At 41.8% G+C, this 24,954-nt stretch overlaps 1 protein-coding gene across 1 annotated transcript; it reads right to left on the bottom strand.

The window, feature by feature from the left end:
* Nucleotides 1-2,669: 2,669 nt before the first annotated feature.
* On the bottom strand, nucleotides 2,670-24,400 carry SERPINB7 (serpin family B member 7). The gene is made up of 7 exons (XM_049619714.1): nucleotides 24,215-24,400; nucleotides 18,231-18,281; nucleotides 17,543-17,659; nucleotides 12,255-12,372; nucleotides 8,043-8,185; nucleotides 6,578-6,724; nucleotides 2,670-3,866 (listed from the first exon to the last, which is right to left on the bottom strand). Exons 1-7 carry the CDS (start codon nucleotides 24,380-24,382, stop codon nucleotides 3,468-3,470), a joined length of 1,143 nt encoding a protein of 380 aa, XP_049475671.1. The 5' UTR covers nucleotides 24,383-24,400; the 3' UTR covers nucleotides 2,670-3,467.
* Nucleotides 24,401-24,954: the final 554 nt, after the last annotated feature.

The following is a 24,954-nucleotide window of genomic DNA, read 5'->3' on the forward strand; positions in this document are numbered from 1 at the left end:
TTGAGATGAGGAAGGGACACTCACCATACCAACCATATGCCATACCCTGCCTTTAAAGAGCTTATAACCTAGGCACATGCGCACACACACACCCACTAACAGAACATAGCAAGAAATGTGAGCGTAGCTCTCGTAAAAGGAGGCACGATGTGTTTTGTGGGTCTACTCGAATAGAGATCTCCCCAGGGAATATGAACATGGTCAGATGTTTGAACAATTGGATGGATATTAAGCGAAGATGGGGAGAGTATGTCACTCAGAAGGGACAGGTTGAACAACATGAAATATTGGATTTGGTTTTCAATTAGTCCAAGGTGTGTTCAGTTCAGAGTCTTGTCGGAGAGTGGCTAAGTGGCTAAACGAGGTAAAGAGGAGGATAAGGAAAATTGGGGAAGGCCTGCAGTGCCATGCAGGAGTTTAGACTCTGTCTTTAGGTGGTAAAGAGGAATCAAGTCTTTTATAAGACACTGGCTTCTTCCCATCTGTGTTTCAGGAAGATAACTGGCATCTCCGGATGAAAACAGAAATCTCTGGGGCACCTGGGTGGCTCAGTCAGTTAAGGGTCCAACTTTGGCTCAGGTTATGATCTTGAGGTTCATGGGTTTGAGCCCTGCATTGGGCTCTGTGCTGACAGGTCAGAGTCTGGAGCCTGCTTTGGATTCTGTGACTCCCTGTCTCTCTGCCCCTCCCCCGCTCATTCTCTCTCTCTCTCTCTCTCTCTCTCTCTCTCTCTCTCTCAAAAATAAATAAACATTAAAATTTTGTTCTTAAGAAGGAAACAGAAATCTTCACAACTTTGGGCTTAAGAGTGAAAGGGAAATACAACTCACAAGAAGCAGGAAGAAAAGATAAGCAACAAACTACAGAAGTAGTTTGAATTTGCCTAAACTCAAGCAGTGCTCATGGGAAGGAAGAAAAAGAGATAAATTCAAGAGACATTTTAGTAGTAAGACCAGCGAACAGTTCCAGTGTGAAAAAGAAGGAATACACAAAGATAATCTTGATGTTTTGAGCTTGGAGTTTTAGAAAACATTTTTCCTTAACTAAATGTGGGCCCCCAAGATCATGTGGAGAATGGTGATGTGTTTTAGCTGAGACATGTTTAGTTTTACTCTAGGAAATTCAGGTGGACATTTCAGGAGGCAGTAGTGAATTTGGATGAAGTTACACATAGAGATAGGTGTCATCATCTATTACGGAAGCCACGTGTTTAGATGGGATCATACAGAGAGAGAATTTTGAGTAAGTGAAGAAGAGATTTGGAAATACTTATGGTTAAATAAGCAGACTGAAAAAAAAATATGACCCTAAAAGATAAAAAGTAGTCTTTGTATAAAAAGAAATCAATTACAAGATCAATGACTTGATCTTATACCAAAGTGGTCCCTGAGGTCTCATTTCCGTCTCAAATCACACCCTTGGGACTCACAACTACACTTATTTTAAAGACACAATGAGTGCCTGTTATACATTAAGCATTGTTCTAGAGGTGTTGGTTATAGAAACAAATCAGGCATGGCTCCTGCCTCAAGAAGCATGAAGTTCAATGCTAACACAAAATTCAACAGCTGTTACCTTTGCTGTCACTGAGCCAGGGGTGTACTGACAACAGTTACAGACTTGTGAAAGTAACACCAAACTAAGCCTAGATCATGACTAGACAAGGTAGACCTTCTCTGCATGAGCTAGGGTCCTTAACCATGAGGTGGCCATATGGGCAGGACCAACCAACCAAAATTGTAGGGCAAGCTTCTACGAGTTTTTCCAAACTATCTCCTTACAGACCTGACCAAAGTCTTCCTGATGCTTGCTTCAAACCTCAGTAGCTGCGAGTCCCACAGAAAATGCTATCCGCAGAGAGGAGCGTCCATGCTTCTGAACATTATGGCTACCGTCACCACTCATGCTCCTGTACCCTCATCCTGTATCTTTATCATCTAAGAGCAGAATCTAGAAGTATGCCATTTTTGAATGGCAATAGGTGGGAATGGGGTTAATCAGAAAAATTAGTTCCTGAAAAAAAAAGATACCGATGCATACCAGTTAATTTCACTCCCCCCACCCCCCACCATAAATATCTCTTAAAGACACAATAGTTATTTCAGGTGTGGCAGGTTAGTGATTATTCGGTCGGAGGTTTTTCTACATCTGTCAAATCATGTCACATTAACTCATTCGTGCTGTATTCACGGACTCCAAAATAATGGTTGAAAATCAAATAGCTGCCAGGGCTAGTTTTATGCACCACAATGCCATGCTATAGACTATCCAGATTTATTTAGTTTCTATTCAGGTGAAAGTCTTCTGTGATAAAAACATAAGTCAATAGGCTGTTCCTGTTTATAAAATTCTAAATGAGTTCAGCTTGGTCTACTCATTCTCAACTTATTTTTGATCTGTTTTGTAAAGTTACTTATGTCTTATTATAAATATTCACATATGCAAATCCTTTTCCTAATGAACTTAAATCTTAGTATTTAAAATTACCTTATCAGCCTATGTGTCTGTAAAAGTAACTTTCATGTGTAATAAATTAGCAACATTGAACCAAATCAGATTTATACTTAAAAAGCATTCTTTCCGCTCGTTGCTTGTTTGCTTGGCCTACCAGATAAAGAAAGTGCTGGTAGTCTCACCATTGGTTAGAGGAGAACAATCACACTGTCCAGCTCTGTTGTATTTATTTATTCTGATAAATAAGAGGAAAAACTTGTAAACTACACAGCACATGAGATATCTACTGTAAATAACAAATGGCAGTGGTGAAAAGATATTTAATATTTGAAAAACTATGTACATATTAAGTCTCTATCAAGGAAAAAAAAAGTCTGTATCAAGGAAGACCGAAAGACATCAACTTGAAGTTATTGACGAAATATTTTCGTTGTCCCCTAATCCCAAATCTATAGTTTTTAGCATCTAAATTAGACACTGATTTCAAATCAGATGTGTGAAAGTAAGCTCTACTGTCTTCTTAGGTCGGCAAGGAAAGGTTATCCCTCACACCCAGGTTCAGTAGCCGGGCTTCCTTCCGAGCTCGTTAACCATGAAACCGGAGTAGCTGGGATATCCATATCCAGTAGCTGGGATAACTACAGAGTTTCAGACAAGATCCGAGGGCCGCTTCTGCATCGTCACTGCCAGCAGAGCAACTCCACAATTCCCAGACGGGGCCCAGCTCTGGGTGCAAGGGGCTCCAGGGGAGAATGGCGGGAATGAGTGGGGGCAAAAAGAGAGTGAACTTAGAAATGGGCGAGGCACACGGTAGTAGAAAGGCTAAAGCGGGATCAGGACAAGCCACCAGGTGTCTGCGAAGGGTCAAGACACCCAAATCATCTGCCCGACCAATATTAGAAGGAAGCAAATGCAATGGAAACACCATGTGCTTCCGTCACACTCAAATCTATTCCCTTGTGGTGGTTCCTTGATGTTGCAGGGAACTACTGTAATGGAAACCAACTGGATTTTCAAGGGCAAGAGACTTTGCCGCTAAACAAGATGATGTCATCCTTCCTGATGACAAAGAGGAACGGGTGATCAGCTCTGAACACCCTGGACTCAGGGAGCTGCTTTTCTACTATGTTATTCCCTGTGGCGGCGGCCGCCTCCGTGCCCTCCTCAGCAACCTCTATGTATGACTTGTGCATCATTTTGGACACATACAGACGACCTCCAGCAGCTACACCGGAGAGATCAGCTCTGGATTCATCAAAGATGTCCTTCAGCCCCAGGGCTCTTAAATGATGCTTGATTTCATAATTCTTCTCTATCTTGAACCGAGGGAGAAACACCTCGACATGCTGAGAGCTCATTTTTCTCGGATCGGTCCACTGCATTAGATTCCGAAAGGTCAGCTTGTTTTCAATCTGTAGGAATGTTGAAAAGGCAATTTAGAATCATATGCTTAAGGCACATCTGGGTGGCCCAGCTGGCTGAGCATGGGAATCTTGATTTTGACTCAGGTCATGATCCCGGGGTTGTGGGATCGAGCCTGACATCAGGCTCTGCACTGAGCATGGAGCCTGCTTGATATTCATTGTCTCTCTCTCTCTCTCTCTCCCTCTGCCCCTCTCTCCTGCTAGTGCTCTCCCCCTCTCTCTGCCCCTCCCCTGCTCTCCCACACACTCTCTCTCTCAAAAAAAAAAAAATATGCTTAAGAGAGAAATGAAACATCATCAACTACAAAGACAGTTTTCCATAATTATCCTCTCCTAGATATTTGCATGTAAGTATGCGAATGGATTTTGGAGAGTCTGAAAATGGGAAACTATTAACACAAACAGTTCAAGCTTCAAGCACTCTATTAAATCACTTGTTTAATTTGCTCTGCTGTGACAAGGTGTGACTTGTATTTCCAGGCATTTCTGTTCTCTGCCCCCATACAAACAAATATAGCCACAAATATAGCCAAAGTGGAACAACGGGCAAGTGAAGGAATTAGGGTATCAGAGATCATCAGAGGGAGAAAGGAAGTTAGTGGTCATTTAAGTCAGCATTTCTCGACCATTTCCCATCACTAAAGACATAGAAAATGGTAATGTTTGCACAGCTTGCGGGAAGAACCAATGGACCCCAGGTGGCCCAAGGCAAGGAGCCCAGAGCTCTAGCTTCGAGGGTTTAGGTGATCACTACCTTCCAGCACCGTCACCTACACCATCTGGGCGGCTTGGATCCAAACACGCTCTCCTACCCAACTTGACAACTGAAGTTCAAGACATTGTAAGGAAATGTGCTGAACTGCATAGGTGGGCACCTCGGTTACACAGCTAGGAGCCCACGGCTCTCTCTCTAGCACCACTGTCGCCCCAGATGATTCATGAGTGGAATTCACCAACTCCTGAATACTGAGAACTAATCAGAGACTAGTCACACGCACACTAATTACAAATCTTATATATAGACATTTGTTCTCAAATTCAGGCTCACTAGAATCCTAAACAGCCTTTCACAGCTATCCTTATCAAGAACCTAAACTTATATAATCAAATTTAGCCTAATTTAAATTTTATGTGTGTAAATTATCCAGTTCATGGTTAGTCAGTAATAACGTCTCATTCTGACTTAGAATTTTTTCCTCATTTGATGGCTCACTGTAAAGCCAACTTCCTCATTATTCCATTATGTAGGATAATGTAGGTATATAGTGGATTTATATTAATCTGATTGAAACATCATTAGGAAAATCCATGACAGAAAAGAAAAACTCAGACAATAAGTGTAAGAACAAATCTATCTTTCGAGGTATCTACTGTTTGTTTTATATGGGCTACTTTCTCTATTACTGTAGATTATTTGAAGTTAAAATAATTGATGTGTGCTAAAATGTTGATAAAGATTATCGAGTGAATTATTGATTTCATAGGAATACCAATATTTTATATTGTCAACTTTAGATTTAATAATATCAACTTTATGACATTCTTCTTGCTGTCCATGTCCAAAAAGGTAATTAAAATGAAGCTAAATGAAAATCATTATAATGATTGGGTGGTTTTGTCCCTGTAGAAATTACATGTCCCAAGTTTTAAAGTCCAAAGTTTCTAAATCATAGGAAAAAGATGGAATGGAAAATAATGCCTCTGGGTAGGAGGAGCATTTCTTCATATTCTTTTTACTTCCCAGTTATTTTACAAGCAACATTCATTATTTTACAAACCAAAACACAAAAATATTTTAAACTTTAGATGTAACTTTTTAGGGTAGTTGATATATGTGCACACACACACACACACACACATTTGTACATAGGTATTTATCAGACAAATTGACCAAATCCCATGAGCCTCCTTTCCCTATCCCACATGGTTGCTGTGTGGACCAAATAAGACAACATGAATGAGGCTCAGAGCACACGGCCCGGCACACAGTAGGTGCTCACTGAATGGCGTCTATTATTCCTTCTGATTGGAAGTACAGAGAGCAACCAAAGATCCAGGCTTCTGGGATTTCAGGTCACAGGTTTAGGACGCCAAATTCACAGGGAAGAAACGAGAAAGAAGGACTGGAAGCAAATCAGGATCTGAGACATGGTGATGCCATGTGGCCTTGTGGGGCCTCTGGGATGCCTCTTTTTGTCCCTTGCACTGTGCTGGTCTGTTGCCCTGGCTACATCAGTCACAGGGCAGTCCCTAACCTACGCTTTTCGCAGAGACACAGAAACTCGGTGAGACCGTACATTTTGATGCTCAAAGGCCCAAAACCCCACTGTATCATTCCTGCCTAAAATGGTCAGTCTATCAAAGTTCTAATAACACATGCAAGACTGTTTTGATGGTCAAGTGCAAAGACCTAAACTCATACCCTTTTCCCTCCAACGCTGAGTTTTGAGAGGGTGCCAATTTCATAGCTATTCAACTAAAATTTAGGCTAAACTGAAGTAAGTCAATCTCAGCATCTATCTATAATGGTGTCAGGCACAGAGTAGGTACTCCTTAAATATTTGTCAAATAAAGGAATCAGCAGGCAAATCTCTGATTCTTACAGCCTGAAATCATCAAGTGGATGCATAAAAACACAATCAATAATATCTTAAAAATCTTCTAAGTCCCCAGTAGTGAAAGTGGCAGTAGTAACTTACTTGGGACAGGTCATTCTCGGGCAGCATTATGTACATGCTTATGCCGCCATGATACTTGAGCTCAACAACCTGCATGGGCGGGTCCCTAATGACAGACAAATTGAACTTCCGTTCTTGGTGCATCATGGTGATTGCTTTCCCAGGACACTGAAAGTCAAGTCACAAAAAACATTTTATAAGCCCACCTTATTTCACAATAAAATAAGAATAGTCTTTAGCCTTTGTCCAGTCGATTCAGTAGATTCTTCCTGACCTGTTGCCAATAGTGATTGCATTGCATTGGTTCCCAGCTTTGGGATTAACTGCCTGGGTTTAAAACTCCCAGATGTATAGCTTTGGGCTAGCACCTCTCTGTGCTTCCATTTCCTCATCCATATAATGCAGGTAAAAATAGTCTCTACTGCATAGGATCATTGTAGAGATGATGTGACTTAATATACCTAGAACTTGGTACATGGCCTTGCACCTAGTGTTTTACCTGAAAATGTCTATATAAGTAATGAATAATTATTAAATAGAATTATAATTTAAAATGAATGCTACAGATTTTTTAATAAGACCTCATCTAAAATTGTGTGATTTTGATAGTACTGGTCTGTATTTTACCTCCAATGAAAGAAAATATCTTCAGTATTCATAGCAATATTTATCAAGTTTAGTCTTCTCTGCATGAACATAAAAGGCTGAATGATTGAAAGAAACTTTACAGGTCAGTTAGCGGAATCGCCTTATTTGTGAGGGTAGGAAGGTCTACGGTGGTTAAGCTGACTTGCCTAGGACAACGCAGATTCTGTGACACGAGGCAGGGACCCCGACACAGTACTTCCGACTCCAAAGCCTTGATGCTACTACTATACTCTAAGATTATTGTGTACAAATTGGTAAAAACAAAAAACAAACAAAAAACACAAGAATATATATTTTACAAAAGTTGATTAGGACTGACACTTGGAAATGCATAACGTTACTAAACATAACTTCTTCCTCTGTAAAAGGAAACAAATGCACCCTCACTTTGACTCGGGAAAACTCATCGGTATTAAATGACTAGAACCGTACACCCCACCCACAGTTAGAATCGGAAGAAAAATACAGGACACGCTTTTGTCCCATTTTCTTCTTACAGGCATCCAACTAGAATATCTTAAAAATGAATTCGTACTTTATTACCTTTCTCAATTTTGAATATATTTTAAGAAATGTCAATTTCTGGGATACCTCCAATTGTGATCCATAACCTGCATTATCAGGAGAATAGAAAGTGTGTTTTATAAGCAATCCACCACAAAGCATTGGGGAGCAGTGGAAGAAAGGAGCAAAGAAATGATGAGTCCATCCTTTGTCTATGTAAATATCATAATTTCTGCAAAGGAATACTATTGGCAATCGCTTCTCGGCCTTTTGGCTAAGATCAAGTGTGGGAATACTCTTGGCAAAAGAATCTTAATTGAATAGATTTCCATACCTTGGGAGATCTGAAACGGCAGTTTAGGGTTTCGTTCTTGGAGAAGGCCGACTCCCACTTGCCCTTGAAGTACACAGCGTTCACCAGCACCATGACAGCGGAAGAACTTATGCTACCTTCTTGAAAGATGTTCTTGATTTTGCCTTTTGAAAAATAAGTGGAGGAAAAAAATGTTAAGTTTTAATGTAATTTTTCTAAAAAGACAAGATGAACATGATATTCTTCCTTATGACATAATTAGAATAATAACAATGATATTTGTCATAGCCTATGAGCAATCAATCACTCTGTCCAGTACTCTCTAAATACTTTGTGTGCAAGATTTGGTTTAATCCTCACAAAAGTCTCTGTGGGGTAGGCACTATGATTGTTTCCATTTCCTGTTGAGGATGCTGGAGCACAGAGAGAGTAAGTAATTTTTACATCACACAACAAGAAGTTACGGCAACAGGATTCCAACCCAGAAAGAGGACTCCCGAAGCCCCTCCTTGCTGGTAAGCCCAAACTACCTTTACCACCTGGATGAGGCCACAGCATCCCAGATATAACTTAACTCCATTCTGTTGAGAGGGCTAATTACTTCCTTCATTCCACATAACAAGATTTTTGCTCGACGTCAACCCTATTCTTGATGCTTGAATCACAACCATGAAAGACATAGTCTTTGCCAACATTGGACTCACAGTCCAGTTCAGGGAGCTGCCCACACTGGTACCATAGTCATGTGCTCAGTGTGCTGTGGGAGCACAGACAAGGGCTGCCCTCTCTGGCTCGGCCCTCTGCTTGAGCTGAGGGTGAGGCGCGAGGTGGAGAGAAATTGCGTATAGCAGAAGCTCTTTATTCGAAGACATGGAAGCCTGGAAAAGCACGGTGTGTTTGGGGAAAGCCTAGCACATTCTGATGCATTAGGGAAAGGAGGGTTGGAAAGGTTAGAGGGAAGGGCCAACTAATGAAGAGTCTTGAATGTCTGGCAGTAATTTTGGATTATCCTGAAGGCAATGGAAAATGATTGCTGAGGATCCATTGGAAGATAAGAAAGGACAAGGTCATGATGGGTCAGATTTACCTTCCAAAAGGGGTGCTCTGGTAGTGTGCGGAGGATGGGCAAGGGGCAACAAGACTTGGGTGAGTTTGGTGAAATGTTGGCAGCATTCTGAAGTATTCAGCATTAAGAACCAATGCTTACCAAAATGAGAATAATTTTCGGATTTGAATAAAAAAGGAAGAGAAATTAATCATTGGTCCAGATGGAAAAACGTATTAGCAATCTGATACCCTTAAACACTAAACACTAAATAGAGTCCCACTCAGTTATTAGAAAAAGCAATTGCAGGGGCGCCTGGGTGGCCCAGTCAGTTAAGCTTCTGACTTCAGCTCAGGTCATGGTCTTATGGTTCGTGAGTTTGAGCTCGCATCAGGCTCTCTGCTGTCAGCACAGAGACACTTCAGATCCTCTGTCTCCCTCTCTCTCTCTCAAAAATAAAGAAATAAGGGGCGCCTGGGTGGCGCAGTCGGTTAAGCGTCCGACTTCAGCCAGGTCACGATCTCGCGGTCCGTGAGTTCGAGCCCCGCGTCGGGCTCTGGGCTGATGGCTCAGAGCCTGGAGCCTGCTTCCGATTCTGTGTCTCCCTCTCTCTCTGCCCCTCCCCCGTTCATGCTCTGTCTCTCTCTGTCCCAAAAATAAATAAAAAAAAAAATGTTGAAAAAAAAATAAATTAAAAAAAAATAATAAAAAAAATAAAGAAATAAACTTAAAAGAAAGAAAAAGCAATTGCATATTTTTTCTTGGTTTGAGAGTAGTATATTTGAAACATGTGATGGCTAATGGTCAAAGTAACCCTCTACTGAGGTAATGACCAATGAACAAAAAGCAAATTGAGACACCGCACTCTTATTCCCAGGGCTAATTATAGTATGTTTGCATTGAAGAATGCAAGTCATGTCTCATATTTTTGAAACAGAACCAGACTCAGCAAATACATGTGTGTTTTTCAGAGTATAAACCAAGGTCAGCCTTTGGTAAAGAAATGACTCGGTTTGGAATCAACCGATTAGCAAAATAGCAGTGAATACATTTCCTTATTTGTTTTGAACTAAACCAGAACATTTGCGGGAATTCAGTTTTTAGCTGTGCAAGACACTTACCAACCAATTAAGCAATGTACTTTTTTGGGAAGATACTACCTTTGACACATATATTATTTTGATAAATGAAGAGAATTTTAAAGTGAAAGATAAACTACGCATCTCGTAAGAGAAGCAATCATATAAAAATACATTTCACAGTAGGATGTCATAATTTTAATGCCATTCTTCAACCCAAGAAGAAAACAGAAAGATATTGGATTAATCATTAGAATGAAATATAATGCTGTGGTCATTGAAAATAATATCCTATAAACCACTTTTAGTCTTTGTTCACTAACCAGGTGTAAGATAATTGAGTATATTAATTCAGCTTGTCACTAATTTATGAAATGGTCATAATAAAATCAGTATTTGTCTCACAGGATTCTTTCTCAATCCAATGAGGTAATGTAATAATAGATAAGATTTCTGAAAAGTATAAAGCATTCCCATTATTAAAATTACTCAAAACCACATTGTGGACAAATACTAAAGCAATTTTCTTTCTTTTTTATTTAATAATATATTTTATTTAACCAGTATGTCTCAAATATTATCATTCCACCATATAAGAAGTAGAAAAATTATTAAGGGTTATGTTTACATTCTTTATTTCATACTTGGTCTATGCAATTAAATGGTTATGAAAAATTGCAAAGTCGCCTGTAAAAATGTCAGAGATAGAATGTGAAGAAGAAAATCTAGACACAGATGTGAACATAAACTATGAACATACCTAGGTCAACTTATTCCTTATGTATGAGGCCAAGAAGTAGAATAGAACATGGGAAAATGAAGCCAGTGATTTGTTGAGGTGCTAGGATTGTGAGGAATTTTTGCTCCCCATTTTTTTTAAATTTTTTTTTTTCAACGTTTTTTATTTATTTTTGAGACAGAGAGAGACAGAGCATGAACGGGGGAGGGGCAGAGAGAGAGGGAGACACAGAATCGGAAACAGGCTCCAGGCTCCGAGCCATCAGCCCAGAGCCTGACGCGGGGCTCGAACTCACGGACCGTGAGATCGTGACCTGGCTGAAGTCGGACGCTTAACCGACTGCGCCACCCAGGCGCCCCTTTGCTCCCCATTTTTTAATGTGAGTGAAAAAACATAAAATTTATCATCTAACAGGTCAGTGGCATTAATGGTAAACATTTTGTTGTATATCACATATTCAGAACTCATCTCACAAAACTGAAACTCTAAATGCACCGAACAACTCCCCTTTAAGCACCAACCCCCAGCCCTTGGTAACCGCCATTCTATTTTTTTTTTAATTGAAGTATAACTAACATACAGTGTTATATTCCTTTCAGGTATACAATATAATCATTCAACAAGTCTACGCATTACTCAGTGCTCATCAAGATAAGTGTATCTTAACTCCCTTCACCTATTTCATACTCACACCTGCCTCCCCTCTGGCAACCATTAGTTTGTTCTCTGTATTTAAAAGTCTGGTCGTTTGTTTGTATCTTTTTTCTTTATTTGTTTTGTTTTTTAAATTCAACATATGAGTGAAATCATAATATTTGTCTTTCTCTGTCTCACTTATTTCAGTTAGCATAATACCCACTAGGTCCAGCCACATTGGTGCAAATGGTAAGATCTCATTCTTTTTTATAGCTTAGTAATACTCTTATCTATCTATCTATCTATTTATCTCTCTATCTAGATATAGATACATATACCACATATTCTTTATTAATCTCCTGATGGGCACATGGGCTGCTTCCATAACTTGGCTACTGTTAATAATGCTGCAGTAACCACAGGCGTGCATATATCTTTTAAAATTAGTGTTTTTGTTTTCTTTGGGTAAATACCCAGGAGTGGAATTACTGGGTCATATTGATAATTCTGTTTTTAACTTTTTGAAGAACCTCCATGCTGTTTTCCACAGTGGCTGCACCAATTTGCTTCCCACCAACAGTGCACGAGCAATTTTCAATAACAGCAATCATTACATTGGATTAGGAGGAACTGTTTCCTTTCACATCTTACAAAAGACTTCCAGCTCTAAAGTGGACCATTCTCAGGATTCACATATCACTGACAATCTTTTAGAAAAATAGGGTTGCACTCACCATGTGTCTCATTTTCAATCCATTTATTAATTTTATATCTGGTATCTTCTACATCATTTGTAAAGTCAACTCGTTCCACTTTGGCATTGTATAATTTTTCAGCACACTCAATATAGTTCTAAAAAACATAAATAATTACAGTAATAAGTAAGTCTATAAGCAATACACAGTTCTTGTATTTACACCATTAACTAAGCATATAACAAATCTGTTTTTGAACTTGTCTCTTTATTTCCACCATCTTACTCGAGGACTCACTCCTCACTCAAAGATGGGGAAATATGGCTAGAAATATGAAAATATGGCTGGAAGGGGAGCTGGAAAGCCTGCAACTGAATTTGCACAGCAAGCACGCTATTTGAATGTAAGTTTATCTGAAATGGATTAGGGGAGGCTAACAGCGACTACGACTAAAGCCCATTCCCTTGGCTTTACCACTGCTTTCTCATCACAAACACGTCAACAGCCTCCTAGCTTGCCTCCCTTGCTTGCATCACCCCCTTCATACTGAAAGCAGTAGGAAGGCTTCCGGGCTACTTCCTGCACTTAAGATACAGCTCAAGCCCCTAGACTTGCCTGTACTTGAAAGAAATGAAGTTGGGGCGCCTGGCTGGCTTAGTCAGACGAGCATGTGACTCTTGAGCCCCACATTGGGTATAGAGCTTATTTAAATAAATAAAACTGAAAGAAAGAAAGAAAGAAAGAAAGAAAGAAAGAAAGAAAGAAAGGAAGGAAGGAAGGAAGATGTGAAGTTGAGGAGGAAGAGCAGAAAAGGTGAGCCCTCCAGGCAGCAGTGCCCTCAGGGGAGTAAGAGGATCTTTGCACACTCAGGAGCCCAGCAGGAGTTTCTGATGCCTGAAGCCTATGGTGAATGGGGCAGGTGGAGGCACAAGCCAGGACAGAGGAAGAGCATGTCTTGTCTCCTTGGATAAGGAGCTTTCGTTTTATTTTAGGGAGAGTTATTGAAAGGATGTGAAGAGGAGAGTAATGTAATTAAATGTGCATTTTGTAAAGGTGACTCTGAAATCAGCCTAGGAAAAACAATGGATTGGAGATAGAGGAACTTGTTAAAATGTCCTTAGAGTTTATCCCGAGGGATATAGAAAGGTCCTGAATTGAGGCAGCGAGTAGACTCAAATTGGAAGTTGCCTGAGGGCAAAACTCTAAAGAACACTCCTATTTCAGAGATGAGTAGACGAATAAAGATAAACAAAGGAAACGGAGATAAAGGAGAAGATAGAAAAACAGGAGAAATCAATGCCACAGAAACCATGAAAGGGGAAAGTTTTCGGGGTTGCTACAGTAGTGTGAACACTAAGGAGGCAGATAAGATCAAAACTTTGCCAAGAGCCCACAGCCTGGTGTCCACTGGAAGCCATTAGTCACCTTGGTAAGAGAAGCTTCAGGAGAAGTAGAAGGTAGAAGGTGTATTGCAATAGAGAGAGCAGTGAGAGAGGGTGGAAAACGGATTCTGCCTATACAGAAGCTTGATTGGAGAAGCTTGACTTTTCAAGCTTAGATTGACAGAGTGAGATGCACAGAAAAGGGAAGAGAATCATGGGGTAGCTTTAAAAAAAAAAAAAAGGAGAGAAAAATTTAGAAGATGTGTACCTGGAGCACATTTATATGCTATGAGGAAGAAGACGGTAGAGTGAGAGAGATTCCAGAAAAATACTGCTGGAAACATGTCACCAAGCAACTGGGGGTGAAGAGGCAAAAAGAAATGGATGAATTATCCATTAAACAAAGTATCCCCTCTGAAAATGAAGGGAAGGGGAAAGGGGGCAGGGTGTGAGTTAGATGTGGATCCCCCCGATGGCCTCTATTGTCTTTGTCAAGTAAAAGACAAGTGGAGATGGGAATTTATTGCTTAAAAATGAAAACACATTATTCTGAGGTGGATGTGCTTCTACCTGTAGAAGAGAAGCTAAAACGTAAGACAACTCATGTCCAATCCTTTTTCTCCATATACAGTTTGTTCCATGAACGTACATAATGTGTTCATCTTTAAGAAAGAGTCATACTGTTGCTTTGTCTCTTGAAAATTCCTCCATTAACTTTAAGATCAAATTGCCTATCTAGGACAAAATATTCATCCTGTGTATATTACAACATATATTTCATTTCAGTATTAAATTAATTTTCTCTTAAAGAAAAAGACATTTGAAAGTTGAAAGTGCTTGTGCCAGGGATGGAAACTATTTTTGGGTACATGGCAAACGATTGGAAGATTTAGGATCAAGTCCCAGTCTGTGGTCATGACCAGGTGGAGAGCAGTGGTGTGGTGGGGGTGAGAGGGGGGGCGAGCAGAGCCATCCCTTCCCTCTGGCTGGTCATTCCAGGAGCCCAGAGCGGCAGCTCTAAGGAGCAAAGGGGTGTCACCCTGAGGTCTCGGGCAACCCCTCATGATCCAGACATCCACCCACCCAAAGGCAGTGTTTGAAATCCTGTTACTGTGGTGATTCTCTGACCAGGGGAGGCAGCAAGTATACTGAAGTGCTTTTTTCCACTAAATCCCACGACTTCCTGTCCTCACATGGGCTCCCACAGCACTGGGCCCTTCTCCTGCTCCAGGGCCAACTAGAAAAATCTAAGGCATCAGAGACCTGGAGCTCCTGGCACAGACCTAGTTGAAACTGATGGTGGCAATAAGAGGTTGTTGGGAAATTGAGAGAAGCAGAAGAGATTTCAATAACTGTTGTGAGGAATGGAAGAAAGAAATGACCATGAGCACACAGCTGACTGTCGGTCAGCACTGAGAACACCTAGCTAGGCTGGGAGCCCAGGGTGTTGCGGTGGTGACCACATATCCAGGCGTGGCACAAGCGTCACGTAGGAGCTGAGGTGCACCTGCGGAGAGAAGTCATGGGGTTGATACAGGTGGGGTTCTGTTGGGGGAAAGAGAGAGCTGATACATTGAGAGCCGATGCAGAGAGGGAAAGATTGCAGAACTCAGTCAGTGCAAGTTGAGGAACAGGTAGAGTGGGCATGAAATAATGAGAGACTGAGAAGTATGGGATGATGTGGCCACTAAGGGGAAACTCAAGTTGTAGATTTCAGGAGTGCAACATTCTGGGCGTTGATGAGTTTCAGGGTGTGGTTTGAGCATTTGTTACTGTAATGGTAGAGAGAGAGGGTCAGGAGACTATAAGGAGGGAAGGTGACCTACAGCTGGGTGTCGCAGGACACTGAACTTACCCAAAATGATAGCAGAGCTTGGGGGAGTAATGGAATGACATCCTCAGAGGTCTGACCAAGAGAGATTTAGCACGGATTTGGGGAGGAGGGAGAAAGTATCAGAGATGGTGGTTAGGTCTTCTATGCTACCTTACTTTTTGTAAAGACAATTTATACGTTATTATTATCCTCATCAGTTCTCATAGACTCATCCATATTCAGATATGAGTAAAAAAAAAAACTGTTGTAAAACAAAATGTAAAAAAATTGGAGATGATCTATCTTTGTACTGATCGGACAACTGAAAGTTAACAATAGTTACATCTTTAATCAAAACTAGTTTTTATGGGGCGCCTGGATGGCTCAGTCGATTAAGCATCCGATTCTTGATGTCGGCTCAGGTCATCTCATGCATGGTTTGTGAGTTCAAGCCCTGCATTGGGCTCTGTGCTGACAGCATCGAGCCTTCTTGGAATTCTCTCTCTCCCTCTCTCTCTGCCCCTCCCCTACTCATGCTCTGTCCCTCTCTCAAAATAGAGAAACTTTTTAAAAGTTCTCATTTTATTTTATTTTTTATTGTTGAGAGAGAGCGTGAACACAAGCAGGGGAAGGTCAGAGAGAGAGAGGGAGAGAGAGAGAGAGGGAGAGAGAGAGAATCTTAAGCAGGCTCCACACTCTGCGAGGAGCCCAGTTCGAGACTCAGTCTCCTGAACCGTGAGATCATGACCTGAGCCGAAATCAAGAGCCGGACACTTAACCAACTAAGCCATCCAGGCACCCCCAAAAAGGACTCTTTAGAATAACTACCTCTACTTGTAAATGTCTGGGAGGGAAAAGACGGCAGTGTCTCTATTTTCCATGTTCGTGGTCAGATCTCACGTTCACAGTGCTTCTGGGTGCCCTGCTCCCCACACACACTAAGTGCTGGATACGGGAACCCGGATGTGTGCTGTGAACAGTAACATGATAGACACCTCGACTTCCTGTTCAACAGAGTTGGCAGTCCCTCAGGAACTCGGCAGTGTGTGGGAAAAGAGACACAAAATGTGGATCTGAACATACAGGGTGGCCCCTGTAAAGCTTGTGTGGGATTCTTCTTGGAAACATTAAAAAACAAAGTGGCTTCATGCCTCATAATTGGCAGGCTGCCAAAGGGTTGGGAGTGGCGTCAGAAGGGGGCAAAGAATCCGTGTGGGTGACAGACAGAGGAGACAATGATGGTTGGGTGGAACACAGAATGCTGGCAAAGATACAAGTGGAGATTAGCCCGGAGAGGGCATGGAAGCAAAGCTTTACGGTTGTCTGACAAGTGGAGAATTAAAAGGGAGAACACACACGCCCTGAAAATCATGGGCACTGCATCTGCTTGAATGCATCTACTAACCAGCTTCCGGTTGTCACAGCAGCGATGGCTCGAACGCATGGATCGAGCACAGTGGCACGGAGAACACAGTGTGGGTCTCCCTGGTCCTTGGGTGAGTGGGATGCCACAGCAAATGCTCAGACTTCACGAGCAGTATGAGCCACTCACCTGCTGACCTCGAGTGAACCATATCCCTGCCTCTATCCAGCCCGATCTGCCCCCTGCCAGGGTCCTTACCTGCCTACGTCCCCCACAAGGGGCTCTTGTAAGTGATCGCCCTGCAAAGTTACTGCTGGCAGGAGAGATCATGGGGCACAGCTGAGAACAGAGGAGGTGAACTCAGCTCTGGGGATGCACAGCGATCCCAGGATCACAGAGCTTAGAGGAAAAGTGGGTAGACTTTTTCTGCTGCCCACGGACAACCCTAAATGAGCTGCCTTCTCCTCCCACCCGATTATAGCTCTGCCTCACTGCCAGAGAGCACTGTCTCTTCTGGTTTTGGAGCCTCTCAGTCTGGTGACCCTGAACGTGGGGATCCCTCAGCTAAAGACGTAAATCTGTACTCTGGAAACACAGTGATGATATTTCAAAGATATCTGGGAACATGATTAGCAGCTATAAGAAACAAAAAAATCACCATTGTCTGGCTCTGTAGAAAGACACAAACAAGCCCTTTTACAGATGATGAATCGAACAAGACTAGGATCCAGAGTGGAAATAACCTTGTGACATGGGAGGCCGCACTTACCTTGTGAAAGTCAAACACTTTTTCTGCAAAAAGACCATTGGCAATGCTGAGCTCATAGTCCCTATGGGATGTGTTTATGTCGGAGAGAACTCTCTTCAGTTGAGACTGAAGTCCTGGCTGTTATTGAAAAGATTTATAAAAAAATGTGTTATGGGATGGCAAATATATCCACACTCTCATTTACACATGAAATAAAACATGTATATTGTGCTATAAAAGAACTGAAAAAGAATGATGCTCATAAAAGCAGCAATGCCACAGAAATTTACGATTTCTTGCCCTTCTCAGAATAGTATCTGTGATCAAAGTTAATTAAAAGTTTTACTAAAATAATTAACCTCAGAATAAAATTCTTAACAGCAGATAATGAATCTGCCTCATATGTGTGCTAAATAATTCATTTTACCTCTCTAAGTTGGCCATGGATATCGAAGGATAAAAGCAAAACATTTAGTTCCATACTGTCTTGCCAAAATCCAGCCAACACATGGTGAAATATTGGGAAATTAACAATTAACAAGTAAATTATCAAAACTTGTTCCTGAGATACCACAATATGGCAATCCGAGTGAGACATACTCTTTTGCTTTGAGGAGACAGTGAGCATAATTAAATACATCGGCGAGACAGTAATTTCTCAAATTTTAGCCCCACATTCCCCTTCCCTAGAAGAATGTATTGTCCTTACCTGAGTGTTAGAAGAGTTTCCCCATCCTGAGACCCTGTGGAAGTGAAGTATCTGCAGACAGGAAAGGAGAAAAGCAGTTACCAGGTCCTGATGAACGAGAAGAGACCCCACAGAACCAAGCAAGGAAGATACTTCATTGTTAATGGCTGTATCTGTGTGTGTGCTTATTAGCACACCGGGCAGCAGGGACAGGTGCAGCCACCCTACTGACATGGTTAGAACACAGATTACTCGGGGCAAGTGCCACCAGCCAGCAGAGTTAATAAATTGATGGCTACAAAATGAAATGTGTTTGATAACTATTTTGGTTTGCTCATTCTGGTGGAACAATCTTACAATTACTCACTGACTAAACGTAGACAAGGATCAAAACGAATCACATAAAAAACTGAAATCAAATAGAAAACTTTGGGGCGCCTGGGTGGCTCAGTGGGTTAACTGTCTGACTTCGGCTCAGGTCACGATCTCGTGGTTCACGACTTTGAGCCCCGCGTCCGGCTCTGTGCCTTCAACTCAAAGTCTGAAGCCTGCTTCGGATTCTGTGTCTCCCTCTCTCTCTCTGCCCTTACCCTGCTCATGCTCTCCTTCTCCCTCCCTCTCTCTCTCAAAAATAAATAGACATTAAAAAAAAATGGAAACTTTATTTACCTACGCGGCGGCCAAGATTAGGGCTAATTACGTAGGCACCAAGATGGAAAAGGGAGAAGTAGTTACTGAACATCTAGGAAATCCTAAATGTGAAGCGAAATTGGGACTTGAGAGATGTAATTTCAGCTTCTTCAGTTATTTGGAATTAAATCATTTTAGGTGTTTGCTTTTCCCGTGTGGCTCTTATAATCCCATTGCTCTCATAATTGCTATTCTGCCCAAGCTTTAATGTTCTGTTGCACTTTATCTGAATTTCCCCAGGCCCTGATGTCCACAGGATCTGAAATGCAAAACAGCTTCTCATAAAGTGTTCTACACATATGATACTCATTTATGCAACTGTCGGGAGCAAACCGAATGTGTTCTGACTCCCAGGCGTGGGTGGATGATACACAGAAACAGCTAAGATTTTCTGTAAGAAAGATGTAGGTTTTCCTGAAGGGCTCGTATGTGCTACATTTGAACAATATCCCTAGTGGGAGGTGGAGGGAGGGAGAAGGGGTGAAGTCCATTAGAAATTACGCATGGGAATTTAATTAAGTCAGTGCTGCTATCCGTGCCTCTATGCAGGCTTTCAACTTCAAGGCTTCAGAACCCTAATCAATAGCACCATCTTACTGGGTAGGAGAAAATGGAACAGCTCAGTAAAATATATGAAAATGTATGAACGCTATGAGTGTCACTGTTAGTCTCAACAGGTCACGGAGAATTGGAGCCTACCTCAATTTCTACATCTTCTTAATCTGGAATAATAATTAATATGAGATGGAGTGAGAGATAAGGCACAGGTAACAAGGCACGTTCGATACACAAATTGGTAGTCAGTTTAAAATTCACTAGCGGGGTCTTTGCAGGCATCAAGGCACCATGCCTGGCAACGAGGGGGTCATCCCACCGTCCCCCATCCCCCAGGACTGTGCCATTGTGGAGCGTGAAAACTATCAGCCTCCTTTCTCATTTTGCCTTGACATTGGATAGACGGGCATTTGGGAATATATGGATGTACCAGAAATATAAACTATCGTGGGACAGGGTCAGGACTCAAAAATGCAAACGTCTTTCCTGAACTAACTTTTGTGGAACCCAAGCAATATTATAAAAGGTGTCTGAATCCCTAGAAGTCATCCTTGTTAAGTTTTTGAATAAAGCTTTAACAAGCACAAACATTTAACATCATTCTTTGATCATTTCTAATTTTAATCTATTTTGATAATGATCTGGCCATCTCTTCTGATATTCCCAATTGGCTTTTAGTAAACCTGACTGGTACAATATTGAGGTGATACATACATGTTTTTACATTTTCAGAAACTCTAAGAAATTGTACATTCAACAATAAAATTACCATGACTAAAGATGAACAGGGACACTAGTAAATAGTCAAATGTAATAAATATGAAATAAAATATCAAAGGGCATAGATAACACAATCCAAAATGCTAGCAGTCCTGTGGTCTCATATTCCCTGATTGACCCATGTAGGAAAATCAGAATTTCTTTTTCTTGTTCATAACTGGTAACATATTCAGATAACGACAAACAAGGAAAATCCTGGATCTACACAATGTAAGATATTTCAGGATCTTTGGATTGAGGGTAAAAAAAAAAAAAAAGACTGGGGCACCTGGGTGGCTCAGTCAGATAAGCATCTGACTTCAGCTCAGGTCCTTATCTCGCAGTTCGGGAGTTCGGGCCCGTGTCGGGCTCTGTGTTGACAGCTCAGAGCCTGAAGGCTGCTTCAGGTTCTGTGTCTCCTTCTCTCTCTGCCCTTCCCTCACCTCACACTCTGTCTCTCAAAAATAAATAAACATTAAAAAAATTTTTTTTCAAAAAAAAAAAAAAAGACTATGAATTATCTGCATCCCAATGGACTTCTTTCTACCTGTGTATTCTTGCCAAATGATAAAACTATTATGTCTTCTCACAGAAGTGGTAGAATAAGTAACATATTACAGTGATTATTTTTGAAATGTTTTTGGTAAAACCCAATTGTTTTAGAAAATTCAAATTTGCCTAACTTTTAAAAAACACTGTGATATAAAGACATGATTTAAGACAAAAATTTATGACATACTTTATTTCAATGAAATGTTATGTGAGAGAAAAGAGAGGAAGTAGGCATCTCAAAGAAAACAAAACTAAATTTTAAAAACCATTGTATTTAAAAAGCACAGTAATATTAAAGCTAAATGAAAAAATATGAACCTGAACACATGATCTTGTAAATAAATGTACTTTTCTGCTTTTTCACTTAAATGGGAATCAGCCTGCTATGTCACCTGAACTCCACTGAATTGATTGCAGATTTCATGCCGATTCTGGATTTCAGTACTGTTATCCAGTAAAGGAATCACATCTTTGCTGAGAGTAGCTGACCTATCTTGAACCAAGAAAATTCAGGACAGGCCCAGAACACCGGGTCGGGTAGCAAAGATTTAGAGCCATCTGAAAGGACTGTTTAAAAAGGACAAGTTTAGGGGGCACCTGGGTGGCTCAGTCGGTTTAGTGTCTGACTCTTGATTTTGGCTCGGGTCATGATCTCACAGTTCCCAGGATTGAGTCCCATGTTGGGCTCTGTGCTGACAGTGAGGAGCGTGCTTGGGATTCTCTCTCTCTCTATCTCTCTCTCTCTGCCCCTCCCCTGCTCGCTCGCTGTCTCTCAAATAAAAATAAATTTTAAAACAAAAAAAAGGGACAAGTTTAAAGGGATTTCTCCTGGCCCAACTGTGACCATCCGAGCATCAAAAATAAAAAATAAGAATGACCACTGGTCCATGGCAATGCTTAAGAGAGACAGATAGATGGATGCCACAGAGACTAAACTGATCAAATATACATATGTGACACACAGAATCAAGTGTTGGGCACTGCGACAAGAAACTAACTGGGCCAGGGTTGTGGGGGCGAGAGGGGGAAGCTAAACAATCGATTTCCAAGGAGGTATACTGCAGAGGACTAAATATTTGTACAAATGAGTTATGTGAATGGTTTTGTGCCTACAGTTGTCATTTTTTTCCTGTTACATACTTCTTTTTTTTTTTTTTAAACTTATTTTGACAGAGAGAGAGAGCAGGGGAAGGGCAGAGAGGGAGAGAGGGTCCTCTTACCTGTTTCTTATAAGAGGTTGTAAGAGCAGGGGCTATAAAAAGTAATTCAGGAAAGGCACTGATCCCGTCAGTGACTATAAAAGAGCAGACCCCAGCAATACAGGCTCTTTGAATTCACTGTGACCCACCTCCTAAGGGTTGACTGGTCCCGCCAGGCAGCTTGGGAGGGGGGCAGGAGAGGGGCTCGCAAAGAGACCTCAGGAAATGAATCAGGCAATAGCCCAAGAAAGTTCCTAACCTGACATCATACAATAACAAGTAACTGTGTCTTCTGTCGTGTTAAAGGCATGGTGTTTCATCATAGGTGTGAAGTCTCCCCGTCTTTGGAATAGAAACACCTTTTAAGCTATTTTTTAAGTGGGTACCAACAAGTCCCCCCTCCCCCCCACCACCCTATAGTTTACAGGTAAGGATACTGAGGCTAACACAGATGAACTAATTTTCCCAAACCAGAATTTGGATCTAATTTTCTAACTCCAAGACCAAGTTGCCTTCCTTGGTTCTAAAGCATTATGTACTTATACTAATGAATGAATACATTTTTATTAGTGGCTACATTCCCCCCCCCCTGCCAAAGGCTATATATTTATCAAAGCACTAACTTCATAAAAACTGAGGCTTTGTAATAATGTACTTCGGGCTGCATTTCAGTTCGGTGGCTTTAGGGAGAATGGTTCTCGACTCTTTTGATTCTGCCTCCTGGGGGATATCTGGCAATATCTGGAGGCATTTTTGCTTCTCACTACTGGAAAGAGGTACCCGAATGGTATCTAGTGGGGAAAAGCCCCTCACAATGAAGAACTATCTGGCCCAAAATGTCCAAGGTTTTGAAACCCTGATTTAGAAGGTCACCCTGAATTTGAATCATAGCTCTGCCACTTGCTAGTCAAGGTGGCACGGGAACACACGAAATCAAGGTAATACCACCTACTCTGATGTCACTGCGAGCAGCAAATAAGATATCTGTAGAGCTTAGCCCAGAGCCTGACACTGACGAAGTTCTCAGCAGTTATAGCTGCTGTCATCGCATTAAAGGTGCTCAGTGTACTTGGCTGGGACTCACTCCGGCTCTTGGAAACAAATGGCATCCTGAGGCCATCCTGGTTATTCCCTAGCAGCAAATATTCACTGAGCTATCAGGAGAGAGAAATGAATTATTCTAATAATATTCTAATGACTAATTCTAAATTACCTGCACAAACACTCTTTAACAAGTGCTTAGTTGTGAAAGGTTACAACACGGACCAGCTTCCTCTAGCTCCAATTTATGAACGAAAATAATGGGGGGAACGAGGGGGCAGAAAGGGATGACGAAGACCTCCACGTGCAGCGTGGACCTGCTGTCTCACCTGCCATCGAGCTCCTACGACTCCCGAGAGGAGAGGGAAACCATGATCGTTTCACTTCCCCGTCCAGCCTGGTTCGGGGTAGTGTACGAAGGGTAACGTAAAAAGCGCTTTCTACGGCTGTTGGTGACAATGTGAAAACCACTCAGGTAGGCTGCTGTTACCTGGAATGTACTATTGCATCATTTGTGCCCAGGTCATTCATGTTTAAGTTGGGACCCTGGCATCTTCTGCTTGTGCTTCTTTCTTATCTACTTCTACTGAGGCACTGGCTCCCAAGCCTTCGCGTGCACCTGCAGAGTTTATGAAACCACAGATTGCTGGGCTCCATCCCCATAATCTCTGATTCACTAGGTCTCAGGTGGGGTCCAAGCATTTGCATTCCTAACAAATTCTCCAGGGGGCACCTGGGTGGCTCAGTCGGTTAGGCGTCCGACTTCGGCTCAGGTCATGATCTCGCGGTTTGTGAGTTCGAGCCCCGCGTCGGGCTCCGTGCTGACAGCTCAGAGCCTAAAGCCTGCTTTGGATTCTGTGTCTCCCTCTCTCTCTGCCCCTCCCCTGCTTGCGCTCTGTCTCTGTCTCTCTCTCCCTCAAAAATAAATAAACACTAACAAGTTCTCCAGGTGATGCTGATGCAGCAGGTCTAGGAAACACACTTCGAGAACCACTTGACCAAGGTAAAGAATCAAAGCAACAGTTCTGAGAAAATTCCTGTTGTCTCTCATCTCAAACCCAAGCGCTAGGAGCAGTGTGTGTCCTTCGCCTCCTTGAGATGGCCTCATTTACATGGGACCATTGCAGTAGAATATGCTCTTGCAGAAAACAATCTGCCCTAAAAGATTCATTGCCGGAACCATGGGCAGTGGCACAACCCGAGACTGACCTTATCAATCTGAGAAGCACAGTCACCTCGTGCACCCAAACGGACCAGGGCCAGGGCAGTGAAGATGCTCAGAGAAGAAAAGAACACATTTCCATTTCCTTGACTGTTATCCATCTCTCCGAACAGGTTGATGCAAAACTCTGCATTTGCTGCAGCAAGGGAGGCCATTGCGGAACGGTGCGCAGCCTACAGAACGCAGAGAAACGGGATGAGTTCCAAGTACACCCTCTGGACGTAAGAAGGTTTTTATATTCATCTGTTGTTTTAGATCTGAAGCTTCATTTCTTCAGCCCTGGAGGTAACCATCAAATAACTTAGAACAAAAAGAAAGCAATTTCCTCTGGTCCAGTGTCCTTGTTACCAACAACTCTAAAACCATCTCTCCTGGCAACATCATGATACATGCATCTTTTTTACACGGACACACATTAGTGCAATGTCTCTATGTCTCTGCCTCTGCTCTCCTACTCACATCCAGAACGGATTCCCATTTGTCCTTGATGGGGCATTTCTAGCATCGGTGGCCTCAGACAGTTCTGTTCTCACCTCCTAAGCAGACCCCCTCCTGGGGCCATTTAGTGAATCACCTCAACTTCCTAAGCTGAAATAGAGCAAAAGTGCTCTTTGCAGTAAAACAAATATTAGGACATTAGACAGTCTATTAAGAAGCTATAGTCCTTGCTTTCTAAATCTGTAGTTTTAAAAAAGGTTAACATTTGGAGATTGAACACATAATTTCC

The sequence above is a fragment of the Panthera uncia genome, assembly GCF_023721935.1.
Source record: "Panthera uncia isolate 11264 chromosome D3 unlocalized genomic scaffold, Puncia_PCG_1.0 HiC_scaffold_8, whole genome shotgun sequence".
NCBI classification, from domain to species: Eukaryota; Metazoa; Chordata; class Mammalia; order Carnivora; family Felidae; genus Panthera; species Panthera uncia.